Here is a 19,838-nt window from a genome sequence, read left to right on the forward strand (position 1 = left end):
AAAAGGGACGGAAACGTAAAAATGAAACCAGATGACCAGCGGAAAACGGACGGTAGTGAATAACTCAGAGAATGGGGAGAGCGAACCGTTTAGTAAAGCGCTATCGGAGAGAACGAACCGCAAACTAACCCGTAACTCGTGAGTTAACTAAGTCACACCGCCAGTTAGCGGGTAGACTCCCACAACAACGCAAGACTAAGCGACATTCAGGTTATCAAAAGCTTGAGTGAGTTCCGCCTCCTCAAACGCATGACCGATGCGGAGCGTTTTATGGCGGCGCTTTGAAAGTTTTTTCGGTCGGGAGCGTGTTATTAAGGACCGGAGGTTGTTCTTATGGGCTAACACTATAGTGAGTATTTTCAGCTCAAGCGCAGGCCTTTGGTGTAACGCTCTGTACTCTTTAAGTAAACTAAGATCTTTCTGTTTACGTCTAGACACAATTTCTTTCACAAAATGGATGCTAACTACAGTACTACGCTTGAGCTGATTGTAAATATCAGGAGTTAACTCTCTGGGGCAATACACTATAGCTTCTATGCGCTCTTGATACTCATCAAGCACTGCAATAAGCTGCGAGAAGGTGTTGAAGGCTTATTGTTGTTACTGCGATGACGGGACAATGAATTAATCACCACATCATGACATATAAATAGCCTCATATTATCTCGGAAGAATTGACTCAATTGAAACTGAGCAGTTTTGCGTGCTTTCACCGCGCTATGTTTGAAACTCAGACCCGGTAATGCGTAAATTCCCTTTTTATAATGGTCTTTTAACGCTTGAGGCAAGGTCTTTATGGCGTGATGCAGTGAACTGGCAGCTAATATAAAAACCATATACTGTTTTTTTTAACATAATTGATTTGAGCTTTGCTCAAACTCCGAACCCTGATGTTAAGTGCACAATTTTCACGAGTTACCAAGAATAAGCGCTTATTTGCAAAAAATCAGTTATTTGATTCTTTTTTTTCAAAATTTGAAAATCTTGACCAAACTCTTAATTCTACCCTTTTTACAAATGTTCGATCCGCCATCTATCAACGCTTTATATAAATTTTTGCAAAATTTTATCAAGTTTGGTCAATTTTTTCAAACTTTTTTTGCTTCGCGAGATATAAGGCGTATACAGCTTTTTTGCAATTCAGAGATACCAATACGTACTACTGCTAATTGTTCAAATATCTGCCAAATTTTTTCAAATTTGATGAATTTTTTTTGACAAAAAAAATTATGGGTTAGGTTATCTGTGACGAGGGATTAATGATAATACCAGAATAAAGGAAATGAAACCGAAAAAAAATTGAGGGGGGTTACTAGATTTGCCGGTTTCTATAATATTAATTTACTGCAACAATCAGAAGTTTTTTTTGTATGTGTCTTACAGTGTTGAATCATTTGATCCACAAATCCTACTTGCAGAAAGCTAAAAAAAATCCAGTTTCAATTCACTTCGACAAAACCAAGACTTGCTCTCGTTGAAAGGGATGTTGCAGTAGTTTCTGCGTAACATAACCCACACCATCTCGCCCTTGCGAACAAATTATTGACGTTCTTTTGGGTGGATCGGGTCACTTCCGGCCAGATATCTCACGGGTTGTCTTTATTTGTAACTGCTTTCCACAACACAACGTCCAGAGTTTGGATTGACCTTTGATGTTTCCCAGAAATCAATGGGTCCAATCGAAGTTCTCTATTTAAATCAAGAGTTAACATACACTTTCCTCTAAGAACTAAGAAGCAACGGTGCTACGGTCATCTTTTGTCAGTACAGTCAAGCCAGAAACGAACGCCGGGAGCGGCTCCAGATAAAGGTGATAAAACACTCTTTCACTCTTTCGAAAATGTTCAATTCAATAAGAGCAAACCACGATAAAGTCGACTGTACTACATAACATCAAGGCAAACAAGCATCATTTACTTACAGGCAAATCTAGCTTGATCTTCTTAGCAGGTAATTGTCTGAGCTCAGATTGGTCACCAATACGTTTTCGAAACATAAAAATACTAAGCCTAAACAGAGCGCAATCGATTTAGTATATCAGTAGGCTCAACGAAAATTATGCTAAACGAACGTTTTCCGAGCTTTCTATGCCAAATAGAAGAGATTGTATCTGCATTCAATCTCTTTGTAAGGCTTACATGGTTAAGAAATTACGTAATATTTTCTCGCTGCTTAAATAGCGCATTTCATTCCTGGCTGCTCTTTTATTTACTCAGTAACACAACTATATCTCCGACAATCTCTGCGCAAAATGGAAGAAAACACGCCTTTAAGAACCAATGTGAGCAGAACTCGAACCTAAACGAACTTTTTCATTTCAGCTTGCATGATTTTGCAAGATAGTTATCGTCTTACAAGAAAACCAGTTTTTGCACAAATATTGCGCTATAAATAACTGGTTCCGACTAGGTTGAATATTTTGGGAGTCACAAATTGTTATTTTGGTCGGAAAATTTATGAAAAAGGACAATTTTTTCGAACTTTTGGTTTCACAAAACTTATACAAAAATTGAAGCAATATTGTCAATCATATTTTAACTACATTTTCCTGCAGCTTTTCTACACTTACTAATTACCAATTCGCTCCCTTGTGTGGAAATTTCCAAAAAAAACTGCCTAAGAGTTTATTTTTCAGAAGTTGCCCTCGAATAAGTTATCTATACTTACGGTCATTAAATTGGCAAGAAAATATACTCATTAAGACTCGAGAGCTTCCAAATATTGCAGAAAACTTGTCGTAAAAAACTTTTCCAGAGCCAAAATATTTCGATTGTCCCATTCTCTGATATTTTAAATCGTTGTTTTTTATCAACTGAGGAAATAAAATAATCAAAGGCGTCCCACAACAAAAATTTTGAAAGAAATACTCAAAGAGAGTTTATCACATTTTTTTAACTGATAACTAAAAAAGCTAGTTAATTTTAAATATAGGACATTTTAGCACTTCATAAGATATTCATAGCTTTCATATGATTTTATCACATCCATTCATACTTTTAAGAAGCCAATGGATTCAACGAAATGAAGACTTCGTTGCCAAAATGATTTTTTTTGTACAAACGCTATAAGCAAATTCGTATACTTAAGAGTTTAAGAATTTAGGCAAAACATCGTTGGAATCTAGTGCATATCCATAAGTTTAACCATTTTCAGCAACATACCAGACTTTTTAGGCAAATTCATTTTTAATCCAAAAATATGAGTTTTTAATTACAGCTGTTTTTTTTCTGCTCAACTGCGACTAAACACTTATGATAGTTATTAAACTTTTAAGAAAACTCAGTTAATCTTATAATTTTTGTATTTTAACTAGCCAACTAGAAGAGAAATTGAGAAGTAGAATGAACTCTTTTCAACATTTTCCCACCATTGTTATGCCTATTTACCCTTACAAAAGGAAAGTACAAAATAACGGGCATCCAATTATTTTTACACTAGAATTACTGGCATATTTATGAAATTAATTGATTTTTTCGGAATCAGTTTACACTGCCATTGATTAATCGTTTATCGGAGTTTCGAATTCAGAAATTGCAGATTCTGCTAACAAAATTTTAAAAATTCCAGAGACTAAAATAACTGAGAAATGATTATCAAATTGTCTTCGACTAAATTCAGTAGAATCGCGCTGACAAAATCAGTAGCAATTGATTGTTCCGAACGAGATATAAAAGTTGGGGATCTTTTCTGTTTTTGCCCCCCCCCCGTCCTACAGACCAGTCTGGTTGCACCCAAGTATTTAATTTTTGGTCCTTGGAGATCCCTCATTTTAGTCATAATAAAGTGCCGGCATCGGTACAAGATGCACTCTAAAAAAATTGCAGGTAAATTGATTATAAAATGCAGGTCATTTTACCTAGAATTTGCAAGTAAATTGTTCTTTAATGCAACTTACCTAGAAACTACCTGCAAGCAATCTAAACTACCTGCAATTCTAGGTAAATTTGCCTGCAAAGTACCTAGAAATTGCAGTGTTACCCTCCTAGAATTTTACCTGCAAAAAAAATTCTAGGTAGTTCTACCTGCAAATTGCATGTAAAAATTGCAGGTAGAATTACCTAGAAATTTCATTTTGCAGGTAATATTTTTAGCTGAACAGTCAGTTTTAGCCATGTAAACACAAAATGAAAATTCAAGAGGAGCACGCCAAAAACTAGTTACCGACAGCAAGGATTATAGATGATATAGGGCATATTAGTTTTTGCTGAATTTTTCTAGTTTTCTGCTCGGACTGACTTTGTTTCCTTCTAATCTTCCATTGAGGTATATTATCTAAACTTCAATAAGATTTTTTAAGATGTTTTTTTTTCAATTATAGCTACATACTTAATATAATTTTGTTGTTTGAGTTTGCAGGTAAATTCTAGGTAACGTATTCTAGGTAAATTGCACGCATCATTTTTTTGCAGGTAATTTTACAGGTAACGTTACCTGCAATTTTGCTTACCTGCAAACGTTGCAGGTAAAATTACCTAGACATTTTTTAGAGTGTGGGATGGGTTTTTGTTACCGCTATCAAAAAACTACTGCCGTAAATGCAATCCAAAGAAACAAAAGCTCAAAAATGGTAAAAACAGGCAATATATTATTTGTCTGCTTACATTACAAGCAAACTTGAACTATGCAAATGCAAATGTGTTAATTTCAAAAGTTCGCTGCATAATTAAATTGTAAATGCCGTTTGTGCTAAAGTGTATATGTAATTCTATGAAATGCAAACAACACCCTGGTCGAGACCTGGAATTTATGAAAAGACCTATTAACTCCAGGTAGGGGGTAAATATTGAATTAAATTACACGGTTGAGGACCCTAGTTAAATTCGAGGCTAAGTCTTTCCATAAGTCCAGCCAAATTCTTTTCATATGAAAAAATGAGGCCAAACAAAAAGTTGGGACACGAACCGGGTTCGATCTCGTGACCTTCTCCAATCTTTCCCAATGCTTAACCGCTACATGCGTCCTTAACTTTCACGAAAATTGAAAACAAGTCATTATAACGGTTACGAGCGTAATTCCGGGACATGTTTCATTGTCCAGCCAAATTCCAGAACACATTTTTTGTCCGACCAAATTCCAGGACAGTTGTTTTAGTTCCAGCCAAAGTACAGGACATCACAGGTTTAAAGGGCAAATAGACGTATGGACGTGGGGGGAGGGGGTGTTTGGACAAACAGAAAAGTTCCAAAATTGGGATTCACGTCTATTTTTGAACCGCTAACTTTGCGTTAAGAGGAAAATCATGAGTTCAATTGATGGATCAATAAATTCTGTTTCTGTTATTCAATATTTCGAAACTTTTCAAAACTATTGCGTTTAAGCACCACAATTGTTTAATTAGTTTGACTTCAGGCGTTGTACCCTGCAGCAATGGTACACAAGCAGTTCATAGCCAACACTGAGGTGATCATTCTCGAGTTCCAGATAGACTCAGGAGTCGGGTCATCAATACAGGTTGACTACACAGGAGTCTTCGAGGGGGATAGTGACGTCATGACATATGATTACAAGTAAGTTCACTCTCTCGGCTCCCTATTTCTCAATAGTCCCACAACGATCATCTTTGATAACATGTACAATGTTTGTTTAATTTCAGACAGCCCTTCAGAAAAATTTCTAATTGTGCTGATTATAGCATCAAACTATACAAGGAGGCTCGGTGATATCCGTTCGCATATAAAGATCCCACCCCGCTCAAACATATTTTTGGCAAAATTGTCTACCAAATGAGGAACAGATAGATAACCCCCAAAAATTCAAGTATTTTTCAAAAAATTGGTGTATGAACAAAAATATTGCCTGCAACGCAACTGCTTCAGTGGAGTAAAAATGCCGCTTTGCATTGATGAAATCTGCCATTATTGAGAAAGCTGGGCGAGACGAACAATAAAATCAAACAACAACAACAAACATTAATTACATTCACAACTTTATGTCCATTTTAAAAAAAACCTAACAACAAAGTCGAGATAGCGTCACAGAGAACTGGAAATGAGCAAAATAACTTTTATTTACTAAAAAGATATGGAAACAGTTCATAATAAGGCTCAGTTACAATTAGAAAAAACAAGAACAAAAACAGCAAAGTTAGAAAATTCGAGTATGTATTTAAAAACATTTAATTCCAAAATAATGAAAACCATTAGATATCAATTGAAATTATCCAAATGTTTTATTATCCCCAATGCCTATGTGGGAGGGCATTACGACCTGTCTCTATTCATTATTTTGCGGTTACAAAAAGAACAATAAATAGAGACAACAATCAAAAATTTAATTGAAACTTGTGAGAAGACGCTGTCGAAGCCGTAAAGCCAAATTCTGCCCCTCAAAACATGTTCCATTGCGCTTTCTGCGAATGCAAATAACGAATAAAGTGATATGTGACCTCCCGTGAATGATACTTGGTAAAAGTTGAAAAAAAAACGAAAAGTTGGTAAAGATAAGAAACACTTTCGTGTTTCCCGAAAACAATTATTTTCAAAGTCACAAAAGCCATTAGCTCAAAAATGAAAAAAATAAATAGATTTATTACTGCGTCTAAAGAAAGAACCTTAGACCAGTAATTGTCCAGAATATGTCTAACGTAAACACAAAGAATGTCAAATATAGACAAATATCAAAATTTAACCTATATTTTATTGCGATAAACCATTTTCGAAGACAGTAAAATCATTACGAAATATTAAAAACTTTTGATTCGGTACACATTCACTTTACCATGACGCCAAAATTGTCATATGTAATCTTTAATTAACGAGACTGGGTAACAAAAATACACACACAAGGAACAAAAAAGCATTGTTTAAAATTGTTTTTTTAAAACAATTGTTCTCAACGTCATGAAAGCCATCAGCTATCTTATCAAATCAGAAAATAGGCTCAGCTAACTTTTCAAAAAACCTTTGAGACCTGTCATTCTCCGGGGAATTTCATACAACTAAAAGAAAAAGTGAAAACGACAGATAAAGACAATAGTAAAAAAAAACTCAAAAAAATTTTTCGAAAAAGTGGTGTCGAAGCCGCTAAAACAATAATCTGTACTTTTAAAGCTTTTGATTGGTTCAATTGTGCTTCTTTGAACAACAGTTATGTGCTATGTGAACTGATAATAATGTGATAATGTGACAAAACGATAAAAAACGTGAAAAAAGGCAATTACCTAAAAGTCACAAAATTTTTGTGAAATCTGTTAGTATGACAGCCAGAAAACCATAACTTAACGCTCAAAACAGCAGTAACGATTAAGTTTTGATTCATTAGAAAGAATAGGAGTTTTTTGTTTGCTGACACTAATCTACAAGTTGACGAAATTGAGAGAAATATAGGCAAAGTTCCAAATGCCATTGTTTATCTATAAATCAAACAATTTTAAAAGTCAAAACGACATCAAGTTTTTCAGTAAAAAACTAGATATATTTTTTTGGAACGGCCTAATTGGACATATCACCAGTGGGCTTTGATTTCAGTTGTTCTGTTCTTAAATTAAAATAAGAAAAAGAGCGACTGATTGCAATCCGAATTATTTTCGGATTGTATCAGTCCAAGGTTGGACCAAAACTAGCCTTGCTTTTATTGTTCGTCCATTATGAAAACTTAATTGTCTCGAATGTAAGATATATCTATTTTGGTTGTTAAAAAATGAAAATAAATACTGCGTTTTTGATAATCGTCGAGAAAAGTTAGCAAAAAACGGCAAAACTTTAATTCCCGAGAACTCTCAATGGAAGTGGATATAAGGCTAGCCCCATTTGCGGTCTATAAAGATTTTGTTAATGGTTTTTGGGTGTGCACTTCCGGCAAATTTAACCCAACCTCACCAAAGAGGCTTATTTCGTGCAATTTTTGATGATAATGTTGAATTTTGAAATTTAGCCACAATTATACCAAAAAAATTAAATCAAAATAGTCAACAATACTATTTTTTCCTTGAAAATCAATTCAAGAGCACTATTTCTAACAACTTTAACTTAATTTAGCAAAATTGACTACATTTTAGGCAAAAGTTCCGGAAAATGTGAATTAAAAAACGCAAATCTGTCGCAAAATAACGCAATAAAAAATTTAAGCATCTATAACTCGCTCTAAAAAACGAAATTCAAAAACAACTTTTTGATTCCGTATTCTACGCAGTACGGGCTTTCTAATGATACCACTCAGAACTCTACGATGAATATATCGAACAAAAATTTGACTGAACAAAAAAAACCCATTTGAGTATATAGTTCATCTCCCCTCAAGAGGGTTGGGAACAATAAGAAAACTGAAGATGGGTTTTTCGTCATCAACATTTGTAGATGTAATTTCTAGGGGCAAGGTTCAGGTTTAGGGCGAGGTTTATTAAAACCTTTGCTTGGCAAGAGAGTGGTATAAATAGATAATGCTGTACACATTCACCTTACCATGACGCCAAAATTGTCATATGTAATCTTCAATTGACGAGACTGGGTAACAAAAATACACACACAAGGAACAAAAATGCATTGTTTAAAATTGTTTTTTAAAACAATTGTTCTCAACGTCATGAAAGCCATCAGCTTTCTTATCAAACCAGAAAATAGGCTCAACTAATCTTTCAAAAAACCTTTGAGACCTGTCATTCTCCAGGGAATTTCATACAACTAAAAGAAAAAGTGAAAACGACAGATAAAGACAATAGTAAAAAAAACTCAAATAAATTTTTCGAAAAAGTGGTGTCGAAGCCGCTAATACCATAATCTGTACTTTTAAAGCTTTTGATTGGTTCAATTGTGCTTCTTTGAACAACAGTTATGTGCTATGTGAACTGATAATAATGTGATAATGTGACAAAACGATAAAAAACGTGAAAAAAGGCAATTGCCTAAAAGTCACAAAATTTTTGTGAAATCTGTTAGTATGAGAGCCAGAAAACCATAACTTAACGCTCAAAACAGCAGTAACGATTCACTTTTGATTCATTAGAAAGAATAAGAGGTCTTTGTTTGCTGACACTAATCTACAAGTTGACGAAATTGAGAGAAATATAGGCAAAGTTACAAATGCCATTGTTTATCTATAAATCAAACAATTTTAAAAGTCAAAACGACATCAAGTTTTTCAGTAAAAAACTAGATATATCTTTTTGGAACGGCCTAATTGGACATATCACCAGTGAGCTTTGATTTCAGTTGTTCTGTTCTTAAATTAAAATAAAAAAGAGCGACTGATTGCAATCCGAATTAATTTCGGATTGTATCAGTCCAAGGTTGGACCAAAACTAGCCTTGCTATTATTGTTCGTCCATTATGAAAACTTAATTGTCTCGAATGTAAGATATATCTATTTTGGTTGTTAAAAAATGAAAATAAATACTGCGTTTTTGATAATCGTCGAGAAAAGTTAGCAAAAAACGGCAAAACTTTAATTCCCGAGAACTCTCAATGGAAGTGGATATAAGGCTAGCCCCATTTGCGGTCTATAAAGATTTTGTTAATGGTTTTTTGGTGTGCACTTCCGGCAAATTTAACCCAAACTCACCAAAGAGGCTTATTTCGTGCAATTTTTGATGATAATGTTGAATTTTGAAATTTAGCCACAATTATACCAAAAAAATTAAATCAAAATAGTCAACAATACTATTTTTTCCTTGAAAATCATTTCAAGAGCACTATTTCTAACAATTTTAACTTAATTTAGCAAAATTGACTACATTTTAGGCAAAAGTTCCGGAAAATGTGAATTAAAAAACGCAAATCTGTCGCAAAATAACGCAATAAAGAATTTAAGCATCGATAACTCGCTCTAAAAAACGAAATTCAAAAACAACTTTTTGATTCCATATTCTACGCAGTACGGGCTTTCTAATGATACCACTCAGAACTCTACGATGAATATATCGAACGGTCAAATTTGACTGAACAAAAAAAAACCCATTTGAGTATATAGTTCTTCTCCCCTCAAGAGGGTTGGGAACAATAAGAAAACTGAAGATGGGTTTTTCGTCATCAACATTTGTAGATGTAATTTCTAGGGGCAAGGTTCAGGTTTAGGGCTAGGTTTATTAAAACCTTTGCTTGGCAAGAGAGTGCTTTGGTATAAATAGACAATGCTGTACTCAAATAGTTCTTGAAAAGATTTCAACTCGACGTTTGTGGTCACTTCGTCTTCATCTATACCCAAATTTTTGATTATGTACCTCAGCTCTACCCAATTTTTCGCTGTTGGAGTTTAGCTTAACCCAATTTTAAGACTGGATGTTTGTTCGTGTCCAAATTTTAAAGTCGCGTCTAGCTATTGCATCTAGCGTAGTCAAAGAGTATGGCCTTGCAAAAATTTTCGACGCTTAAGAAATGTTAATGAAAAAGAAGCTGTGCTAAATAGCAAATTAGCATATTATTACTCTAAACTTTGCTGTTGGATCGACGATTGCTAGAGCAAATAAGTTCCATTTAGCAGAAAATTTTGTGAATATATCCTGACTCGTAATTTATATTAAGAAGTCGAAAGTTCTGAAGTTTTTTTGGCAAAACTCCAAACATTTTCTAACCTGAAAACATGATGCAATGCTAAATGGCATTTTTCATGCATGCTTTTGCATTCACGCGGAAAATTAGAGTTAAGACTCAATGAAAACTGAGGATTAATTAAAAAAACAATCCCAAAACATCAATCTTCGACCTATGAGGAGACCATTTTCCACTCAAATGTGATATGCAATGAGCAGTCATATATAAATATGTTCGATCCATGAAAAAACTAAGTTTCGTGTTTTTACTGAGCAAACCGATTGCCTTAATTTTATTTTCTAACATCTACTTAAATCCTGAGCACTTTACCCTTTGCTCTTTAACCCAAAACTTGTTGGACGTCATCTGTTTATTCTTTTTAGACTCACCAATCGACGGGTTATGCCGACAATACCAGGTGAAACCTATAATGTTGAAATAACCTGGACTGGCCGGGGTTCGAACCCCTACTCTCTGTCTGAGCAGACGGTGCTACACACTTACCCCTCGCCAATTCCTGAGGACGAAGACAAAAGAGTGGTGACGTCATTCAACATCACAATTGAATTCTCATCCGAAGGTTCCTTTCAGGTGAGCAATTTTAATAAGTTTGGTTTCAATGCTTTACCTGGAAACTTGCCGGAAAAACGATTTAAATAATGATTCCACGCCGCCAGTATTTCAGATATAAACCCCGTCAGGTGTCATTACAAAGTAAATCACTACATCGTAAACCAGTTTATGATAATATAGCACGTGCAAACGCACTAAGGTGGGGGATGGCGGACGGAAAATATCCCATTGTTCGATATCAGTCTTTTAAGAGTATGTTAAGAGGGGAACCAGCATTTTTTTGAGTAGTTCTTCTTAAGCGGAAAAATTGATCCTATTCTAAGAAAAAAACTGCTTTTTTCCAGAGGTTAGGTTTTCAAAAAAAGTTTATTGACCAAACTGTGAGAAACATTTTGTTGACAAAATTACTAAAAATTTAGCACTCAATAAGTTAAAACTGAGCTTTTTTAATCTACACGTTAAAGTGTTAAAAGTTTTTCTCTTCATGTCGAATTTTATTTGTTCATGAACTATAGGTTAATATGATCAATCGGAAAAAATAAGGGGAAAAGGAGCAAGAATGAAAATAAGCTGAAGCTTTAATTTTTCAACGCTTATTCAATTCTTGTCTCCCAAAAATGACAACAATCGGATCTATTCTGTTTTGCCCACCCCCAGTTTAAGGAGCATAAATGACCCCCAGGCCCACGTGCTGTGTTCTTACATAGTAACGTGCTATATAACAACATTTAATATGTAAGTGGAGGTCATAAAAAACACTGGGGGCCGAAACAGAATAGATCCCACTAATCTTTCACATGTCACGCTGACTGTTTAAACCTCTTTTTGCAGACGTTGACCATTACATCCAGCCCCGGTTGGGGTGGGTGTCCTTGTAGCATAGCAAGAGGGGTGACCACCTACACTCTGGGCAGCAGAGACTCGCCCCTGACCCCTGGACAGAGCTACACTATGTACCTGCAATCAGTCAGTCACGCGGGTCTGGAGAGTGTGATGACTAGTATCTTCCAGCCTACTTCCACCGATGAGATAGAGAATCTGGACTTCCAGGTTACCTCTACTTAGCCAAGTTTCACAATTCATTAATGAACTTATAGACTTTGATGCGTTTTCCAGTATTTTTTATTTTTTTGTTTAGAACCTGAATGCTGTTTAGAACTATTTTCTGTAATCATAAAACAATCTTTTGTGTTTCATCAAAAAGATATTCCCAAAACACGCAGAAACATGCCCCCAACACACACACACACACACACACACACACACACACGCACACACACACACACACACACACATACACACCCATATGTGTGTGGCGTGTGTGTGTGTGTGGGGGGGGGTGTGGGGGGGGAGGGGTGTCTCTGTGTGTGAGTGAGTGTGGTTTGTGAGTTTGTGTGTGTTTGTGTGTGTGTTTTGGGACAGGGACGTGTAATTGTGTTTTGGAAATAAGCTTCGAGGAAACGTAAAAGGGAGGTTGTTTTGTGATTACAGGAAAAGATCTTAGTTCCAAAGGGCATTCAATTTTTAACAAAAAAGTGGAAAACACTGTTTTAGTTAATTATCATATAGATCGAGACTAAAGAAAACACGCCTACTGTACTTTTTTCTGTATCAATTACCGCTTTTCTCTTTCCTTCCTTTTCAAATGTTACCTAATAATTACTTAAAATCCGTGTAAAAGTTATGTTAATAATAAAAAATTAGGGTTTGCAATTATTTCAAGCGTATATAAGTTGTCTCTTGTCGGACGAAAAAGAAGTTACGTTAAAAAGATGGCTACCTATAAAGATGAGAAACTTATTTTTCATTTTCAATCCCAGTAACGGTTTGCCCGTAGTGAAGTGTGGATCTTTTCTACATGCAGAGACGTTGCATTAAGTTGCAAAAAAACGAAAACAACTATCTGAAAACGGAAAATGTCCATCCATTGGAAAAGAGAATATAACAAAAATTTTTGAAAAGTAAAGCCAAATTTATAAGCCTGGCCGTTTTGACTGGCATAAAAATGTCCAAAACGACTAGATGAATTATTGCTAATCACAGCAAAAAGGTAAACGCTATTTTTTAGATTGCGCCAAACTTATCCTTTTGTAAGTTGGAGAAACCATTGAATTGTTTGGAAGTAAACGCAAGAAACCTGGACATGAAAAACTGGGGAAACTTTTGAGACAAAATTTGCATGGCAACAGTGCATGGCAACAGTGCAATGCAATCTTAAAGACATTAAAAGAAAAATACTTAGCCCATTAAAAAAATTTAGTTTTATACTGTGAGACCCATTACTTGATTGAAACAAACCAGGTATGTTAATATCATTAGTTGTCATTCCATTGTCGCAGAAATTTTGGCACGCTGAAAAATAAAGGAAAACTAAAAATTTTCAAAATTGTATTCTGAACAATACTTTTGATATTTTGTGGCTAATCATTGCTCAAAAAGAAAGACCGTACTGGTGTACTACTTTATAAGAGTTAAAGAGCATAAAAAAGCTAAATTAATTTTTTGCGGCGAAAAAAAAGGTAATTTAGCTTTTCTATCGTTGTAGAATTTTCCCTGGGACCCTTAATCGGACAAAAATTACACTCAACGCATGGAAATTTTTTTTTGATCAAGTTGGTTGATATATTTTTGTATTAAGTTGAAGAACAGATTAAAAAACTTGGGTTCAGTCTGAAAACCAGAGGCGATCAACTGAATCGAGGATAATTCCAAGTAATCAACTGGAATTTTTTATAATCTGTTTGCGTTCGGTTTTTTTTCTAGAATTGTTAGTGAAACATAGTTTCGCCATATATTGAATCAAAAAACGTTGGTTGTCATAATCATTAGAGAAAAGTGCAATTTTTACCGGGAAGGTTGCACTTTGATCGTCAAAAATATTAAGTGCCTTTAAAAACCATCTTAATTATGCTAGCCTTGGAAGAAGATTTTTAGGAATAAACTGTTGGTGAGACGTAAAAGCGATGTTATTTTGTGATTACAGGAAAAATTCTTATTTCGGAAGGATGCTTTTTTGTTTAAAAAAATAGAGTGGAATAAGATGTCTACTTTAATTATTTTTAGATCAAGATAAAAACACAACCTTACTGGAGACTTTTTTGAATCAACTGCGGTTATTTTCAATTCTTTCGTTCGAACTTTTACCTAAAAATTGCATACAAATTTTGTGAAACATACATATGAAAATAAATACTTCGAAAATAAGAAAAAAGTTTTTGTTAGACGAAGAAGAACTTATATTAAAACGAATATACTTATAAATACGAGAAACTATCTTTCCCGTTCCCACCACAGTAACGGTTTGCCGAAGGGAAAACATTGATTTCTCCTACATGCAGAGACGTTGAACTAGTTTATAAGACTATCTAAATAGCCGTCCTTCACAGTTCAACCAGTTATTTCGTTTTCAACAGGTCAGATTCGAAGACAAAAACACCTTGGCGAATATTACTTCTTTTCTTTTCACTTTTATTTTAAAACAATGAAGAAGAAACTTAAGTATGAAGAGACCAAAAATACTTTTTAGTTATTAAAATCCACTAAGTTGTCTGTGTACACTGATTTATTCACCTGAGTAAAGATTTATTCTAATTTATTCACCTAACCTAAGAGTTTTTTAAGTGAAGAAAACCCCCACGATGATAAAATCAAACAAAAAAATCATCAAAAATTTGATTCACTGAAGGAAAGGAAAACAATGCAAATTTTGCGACACATCTGTTTTTTGTGAGTATATATTCAGTCGGCTTCAGAACAGATTCAGATCATTTTCAGAGCAACATTAGTACTGATTCAAAAGCTTCTCAGAATAGTTTATGGAATGATTCTGAAGAGTCTCTGAATCAGAGAAAAATTCAGAATCAGGGTTCTCTGAATTTCTCTGAATCATAGTAAAATTCAGACTGCATTTCTGAATTATCTCTGCATCAGAATGAAAATGAGAAATTTTTCTCATTACTGCAAACGCACAAAAACTTCCCATCGGTCATTTAAACGTTTTAGTAGGTTTTGAGCAATGTGACAAAAACTCTAGTCCAAAAAGGAATAAAAATTTTGCAGAAACAATCTGCTTTAGTTAAACGAATTGATATTGGTCCGTTGCAAAATCTCGAACTCAAAAAACCGCACATTTACTTTTTTTTCTCTCCTACATCGGTTTGATGAAAAGATTTTTTGGATCTCTTCTGTTTCCCCCCAATGTTTTTTACGCCCCCCAGTTACAAATTATATGTTGTTATATAGCACGTTACTTTGTAAAAAAAACAGCACGTGCGCCTGGGGGGCGTAAAAAATATGGGCCCACTAAGCGGGGGGTCAAAACAGAATAGATCCGATTTTTCAAGAAAGATGAAATTTTCTTAACAATGAACATCCTGAAAATCTTAAAAAATCATCATTTGACCTGAATTGAGAAAATTTCCAACAGTCTTTAAGCTATGAATTTCTTCAAGTTCTACAGTTGTATGAATTTTCTAAGGACCTGAGAGCGAAAGCAATGGTAAAACCTAGCTTGGCTCACAAAATTAGTTATGACCTTCTTCTTTACTTAGTTTATACTTAGCTATACGCAATTCAGAGTCTTGATCAGAACAAATTTATAGTCTGATTCAGAGACTGAATCAGGATTTTTCAGAGGCTGACTCAGAGTCTGAATCAGAGAATATCAGAGCAAAATGTGACATGAACAGAATCTGAATCAGCACTGAATAGTTTCCGAAACTTCATGATTCAGTACTGAATCACTCTGAAAGTTAGGTGTGGTTATCCAAATGTGGTAAAAATCTGCATTGTTTTCCTTTCCTTCAGGAAAACCAATTTTATGTTTTACATTTTTGAAAAAAAAATCTAATTCTTATCTTTTAGATATGTTAAGTTTATTCCTTTTTTTAATTTTCAAGGTCACTGACTCAACTCTAACGATCAGCTTCGATATCAAATCAGGAGTAGGTGCCAAAATAGAAGCAGATCTACTTCTTAACTCCGATCGCAGTCTCCAACAACAGTACCAGACAGACTTCAAGTGAGTCAAAAAGGATCTATTCTGTTTCGGCCAACCGGAACAGTTTAGTGGGTATATAAATTTTACACCCCAAGACGCACATGCTATTTTTTTATTTGTAACCTACTATATAGCAACACATAATATGTAATTGTGGGGTTAAAACACACGGGCCCGAAAGATAATACACAAACCGAAATTAACATATATCATAGAAGGATGATATTCAACAATTTTGTGGACACAAGTTTAACCTTTCGATTGAGTATGCTCTGTTGTTATCTTCCGCATGTGTCTTTTTCTATACTTTCTTTTGCTTTTTGATAATGTTTCTTGATTGATAATGTTTCTTTTTAGTTTAGTTCTTTTTAATCCTGTTAATTTAGTCCTTTTTTGTTTAATTTCTGAATTGTCAATCAGCAGCCCTGACCATGCAACCAATTACGGCAAACTTAAGGGAACTAACCACTTCCTGCTAGGTTTTGGTAAGAGAAACTTTTATGCCCGCTTTATATGCACGATAAGCAATTTAATGTTTTTAATTTGAGTAACATCTTTAAAAATTGAAAGTTCTTTAACGATTATTTTTATTCTATTAACTAAGAACAGGGAGAAGTTTTTCACAACTATTTACTTATTAACTCCAATATTGAATAGCCTCGGTTACACGGTTAATTGCAACCAAAAATTTTTCAGCTAGAATTTTTATTCTTTTTCTTTTCACAAAAAATAATGGCTTTTTGCGCGGAAAATTAGCAGAGAAGGTGGTCATAAAGAACTGAAGATGGTCAATTTTTACCTTTAGATGCCTGTCTGGAATCATCTGGTTTTGATTTACATTTAATCCTTGAAGACATGTCCGCTCTCATTTGCATTCTCTCCATCTATCCAGCTACTTATAGTATACTTTTATAAAAATTTATTTGTCGTGTTTGAAATACAATTTCTAATTTTTAGTCTACACTTTTCGCACACGTTCACTGGTCTGCAATCTGGCACGTGTTACCTGGTTCCAGTGAGGGTGTTCAGCCAGGGTGACAAACCACAAGTGGATGAACATGAGTACCTTCAGGGCACACAGGTCACTGCACCTGTAGCCACCCCCACTCTCTCTGACACATTCCACTTCAAAATTGGAAACAATCCTGGATCGGTAACAGAATCTAAAACTCTTTTTGGATCTATTCTGTTTTGACCCCCCCCCCCCCCCCCCAGCTTACTGGGCTTATATCTTTTACGCCCCCAGGCGCACGTGCTTTTTTTTACATGGTAGCGTGCTGTACAACATCATATAATTCGCAACTGGGGGCGTAAAAAACACTGGGGGACGAAACAGAACTAAGGAAGTAGAAGTGAACCTCTGGACCGAACTCCAAGTCAATATCAGTACTGGGCAAGTCTTATACGTCTTTCAAGTCTTGGTCAAGACATGGATAACATTTGAATTGAATTTGAATTTCTCCTGTTAATTTATAAAGCACGCAGAAGTTGTGGACACAGCAGAATCCACTATGAAAAATCCATAAATCCAAAATTTCATCAGGAGTGGACGCTTGCAAATACTAACGTATCTTAATTAAGCGCCCAGATTTTATTTAAAAACAAGTTTTTTTAACGTATCGTTTTGAATGATCAAGCTATATTGAAGTGCATTGACTAGTTTTTTAACTTTTATACAGGACATGGTCTCTTGTTCAAGCTGAGGTAGTATTTTTTGTTTCAGTAGAAAATTTATCAAAATTCTACCGCGATAACCCAGAGATGTCCGAGTTGAAACTCTTTTTGACGTTTTTGTTTGTATAATGCGAGTGGTTTTCGAGCGAGTATTGTACGAAAAATTTTGATTTGCGGTCAAAATCTCATTCATCATTTTGTTTGAATGTAACCCAAAGTATGATTTAAGGCTGAATGAAAGCAGATGTTTTATGTACAATTCACAAATTGTCAAAATTTTGAACTCGAATAAAGTATCAAAGATGGAGTCACTTGGTTTCTTTCTAAAGACAATTCTCAAAATTTTCTTTTGTAACCGTTCAATTTTTTGAAGCTTATTCAACGTTGTCCCACCATAAATAAGAAGTCCATACTCAAAATTTGGTACCACTGTAGTTTTGTAGAACATCAAAACGGTGTTGCGACTGCAAGTTCTCCTTAGCCTTGCAATTATTCCGATCCACTTCTTTAATTTTAAACAAATGGATTCCACATATTTTTCGAAAGTTAAATTCGCGTCTAAAATTACTCCTAGATATTTGTAGGTATTGCACTTCTGAACTGGGCAGTTTTGAATGTTTGTGTTTGCTTTAGTTTCAAAAAAATTCATTACAAAAGTTTTCGACTCGTTTAAATCCAATTTATTTTGATGAAGCCAATGTGAAACTGAATGACTTTCAGTATTTAACTCTTCAGAAGTTGGTCTTATTTTGAAAAGGAGGCTGGTATCATCGGCAAAAAAATACGGAGTGGATAATTTACAAGCGTCCACAAAGTCATTAAAGTACAGTAAAAATAATACAGGACCCAGAACAGAACCTTGAGGAACTCCATTTTTACTATTAGTTCTTTCGATATTCTATTTTTCCATATAACACACTGTGTTCTTGATTTGAGATATGAAGAAAACCAGCTTAAAACCTGACCCCTAATTCCAAAGTTTTCTAATTTTTTCAACAGCAGCGAGTGATTAACAGTGTCGAATGCCTTTTTCAAATCTAGGAAGACCGTGGTGCTATTGTTCCCTTTTTCTTTTTCCAACCTTATGTTTTCCACTACATTTACGAGTGCATCAACTGTTGATCTCCGATTACGGAAACCAAACTGATTTTCACCAAGAATTTTGAATTTCTCTATGTAGTTGAGAATTTTTATTTTCATAATTTTTTCAAATACTTTTCCAAAAGACGGCAAAATCGAAATTGGTCGATAGTTATTGGCATCAGTTTTTGATCCCGTTTTGAAATGCGGTTGGATAGTTGCTCGTTTTAGGCTAATTGGGAAAACTCCGCTCAAAAAAGATTCGTTGATGTAATTAACTAAAAATGGGGCTAAAGTTCTATCAAATCTCTTAATGAAGGTGTTAGTGATCAGATCCACACCATGCGCAAAAGAATTTTGTAGGCTGGCTATTTGTGAAAGCACTTCTACTAAATTTGTTTCAAGTAGCATCATAGATTGTTCTTCAGCATAATTAGATGAAGGAAAGCTTATTTGAGGTAATTTGCTTACTATTTCATCTGCAACATTTACAAAATGTTCATTGAAATAATCAGCTATGCTACTGGGGTCATCAGTTCCAATATTATTGAAAACAAGGTTATAACTCACATCACTTCTTTTGTTCCTGCCTATCAATTTGTTTATGATTTTGTACATTTTTCTTGAGTCCCTACCACAATTTTGAATTTTGTTTTGTATGAAAAGTTTTTTTGTGTCGTTCATGATTTGAGTGCTCTTGCTTTTCAGTTGAAGATATCTATTTTTATCGATGTTGTTTTGTGTTCTCAACCATTTTGTTCTTGCATTGTTTCTCTTCGCAAAAAGATTTTTTATTCGATTTGTGACCCATTGATTCCTATTTTTCTTTTGTTTTAATTCAACCACAGGCTGGTGTTTGTCGACTACAAAATGTAAACAATTACAAAATGCGTTGAAAGATTGATCCGTATTGTTGTTCTGAAATATGATTAAATTGTTTTCCAGTTCCTTTTTGTATTTTTCAAACAGTATTTTGTTGTTGAAGGCAGACATACTGCGACGTTTAGATGCTTTTATCTTGGGTTTAATCATACTTTTTGTTAAACTGA

The 19,838-nt window shown here is 34.6% G+C and overlaps 1 protein-coding gene across 1 annotated transcript in view; it reads left to right on the forward strand.

Annotated features, from left to right (window-relative positions):
* The window catches only part of LOC142336526 (uncharacterized), a 91,668-nt gene that overhangs the window by 35,187 nt on the left and 36,643 nt on the right, over positions 1 to 19,838 (forward strand). The window contains exons 13-17 of the mRNA XM_075385433.1: positions 5,350 to 5,507; positions 10,847 to 11,054; positions 11,868 to 12,086; positions 15,935 to 16,056; positions 16,993 to 17,188. Of these exons, the coding sequence (XP_075241548.1) occupies positions 5,350 to 5,507; positions 10,847 to 11,054; positions 11,868 to 12,086; positions 15,935 to 16,056; positions 16,993 to 17,188 (903 nt within the window). The remainder of the gene's footprint in view (positions 1 to 5,349; positions 5,508 to 10,846; positions 11,055 to 11,867; positions 12,087 to 15,934; positions 16,057 to 16,992; positions 17,189 to 19,838) is intronic.

This window comes from Convolutriloba macropyga, chromosome 3 (genome assembly GCF_964194025.1).
Source record: "Convolutriloba macropyga chromosome 3, txConMacr16.3, whole genome shotgun sequence".
NCBI lineage: Eukaryota > Metazoa > Xenacoelomorpha > Acoela > Convolutidae > Convolutriloba > Convolutriloba macropyga.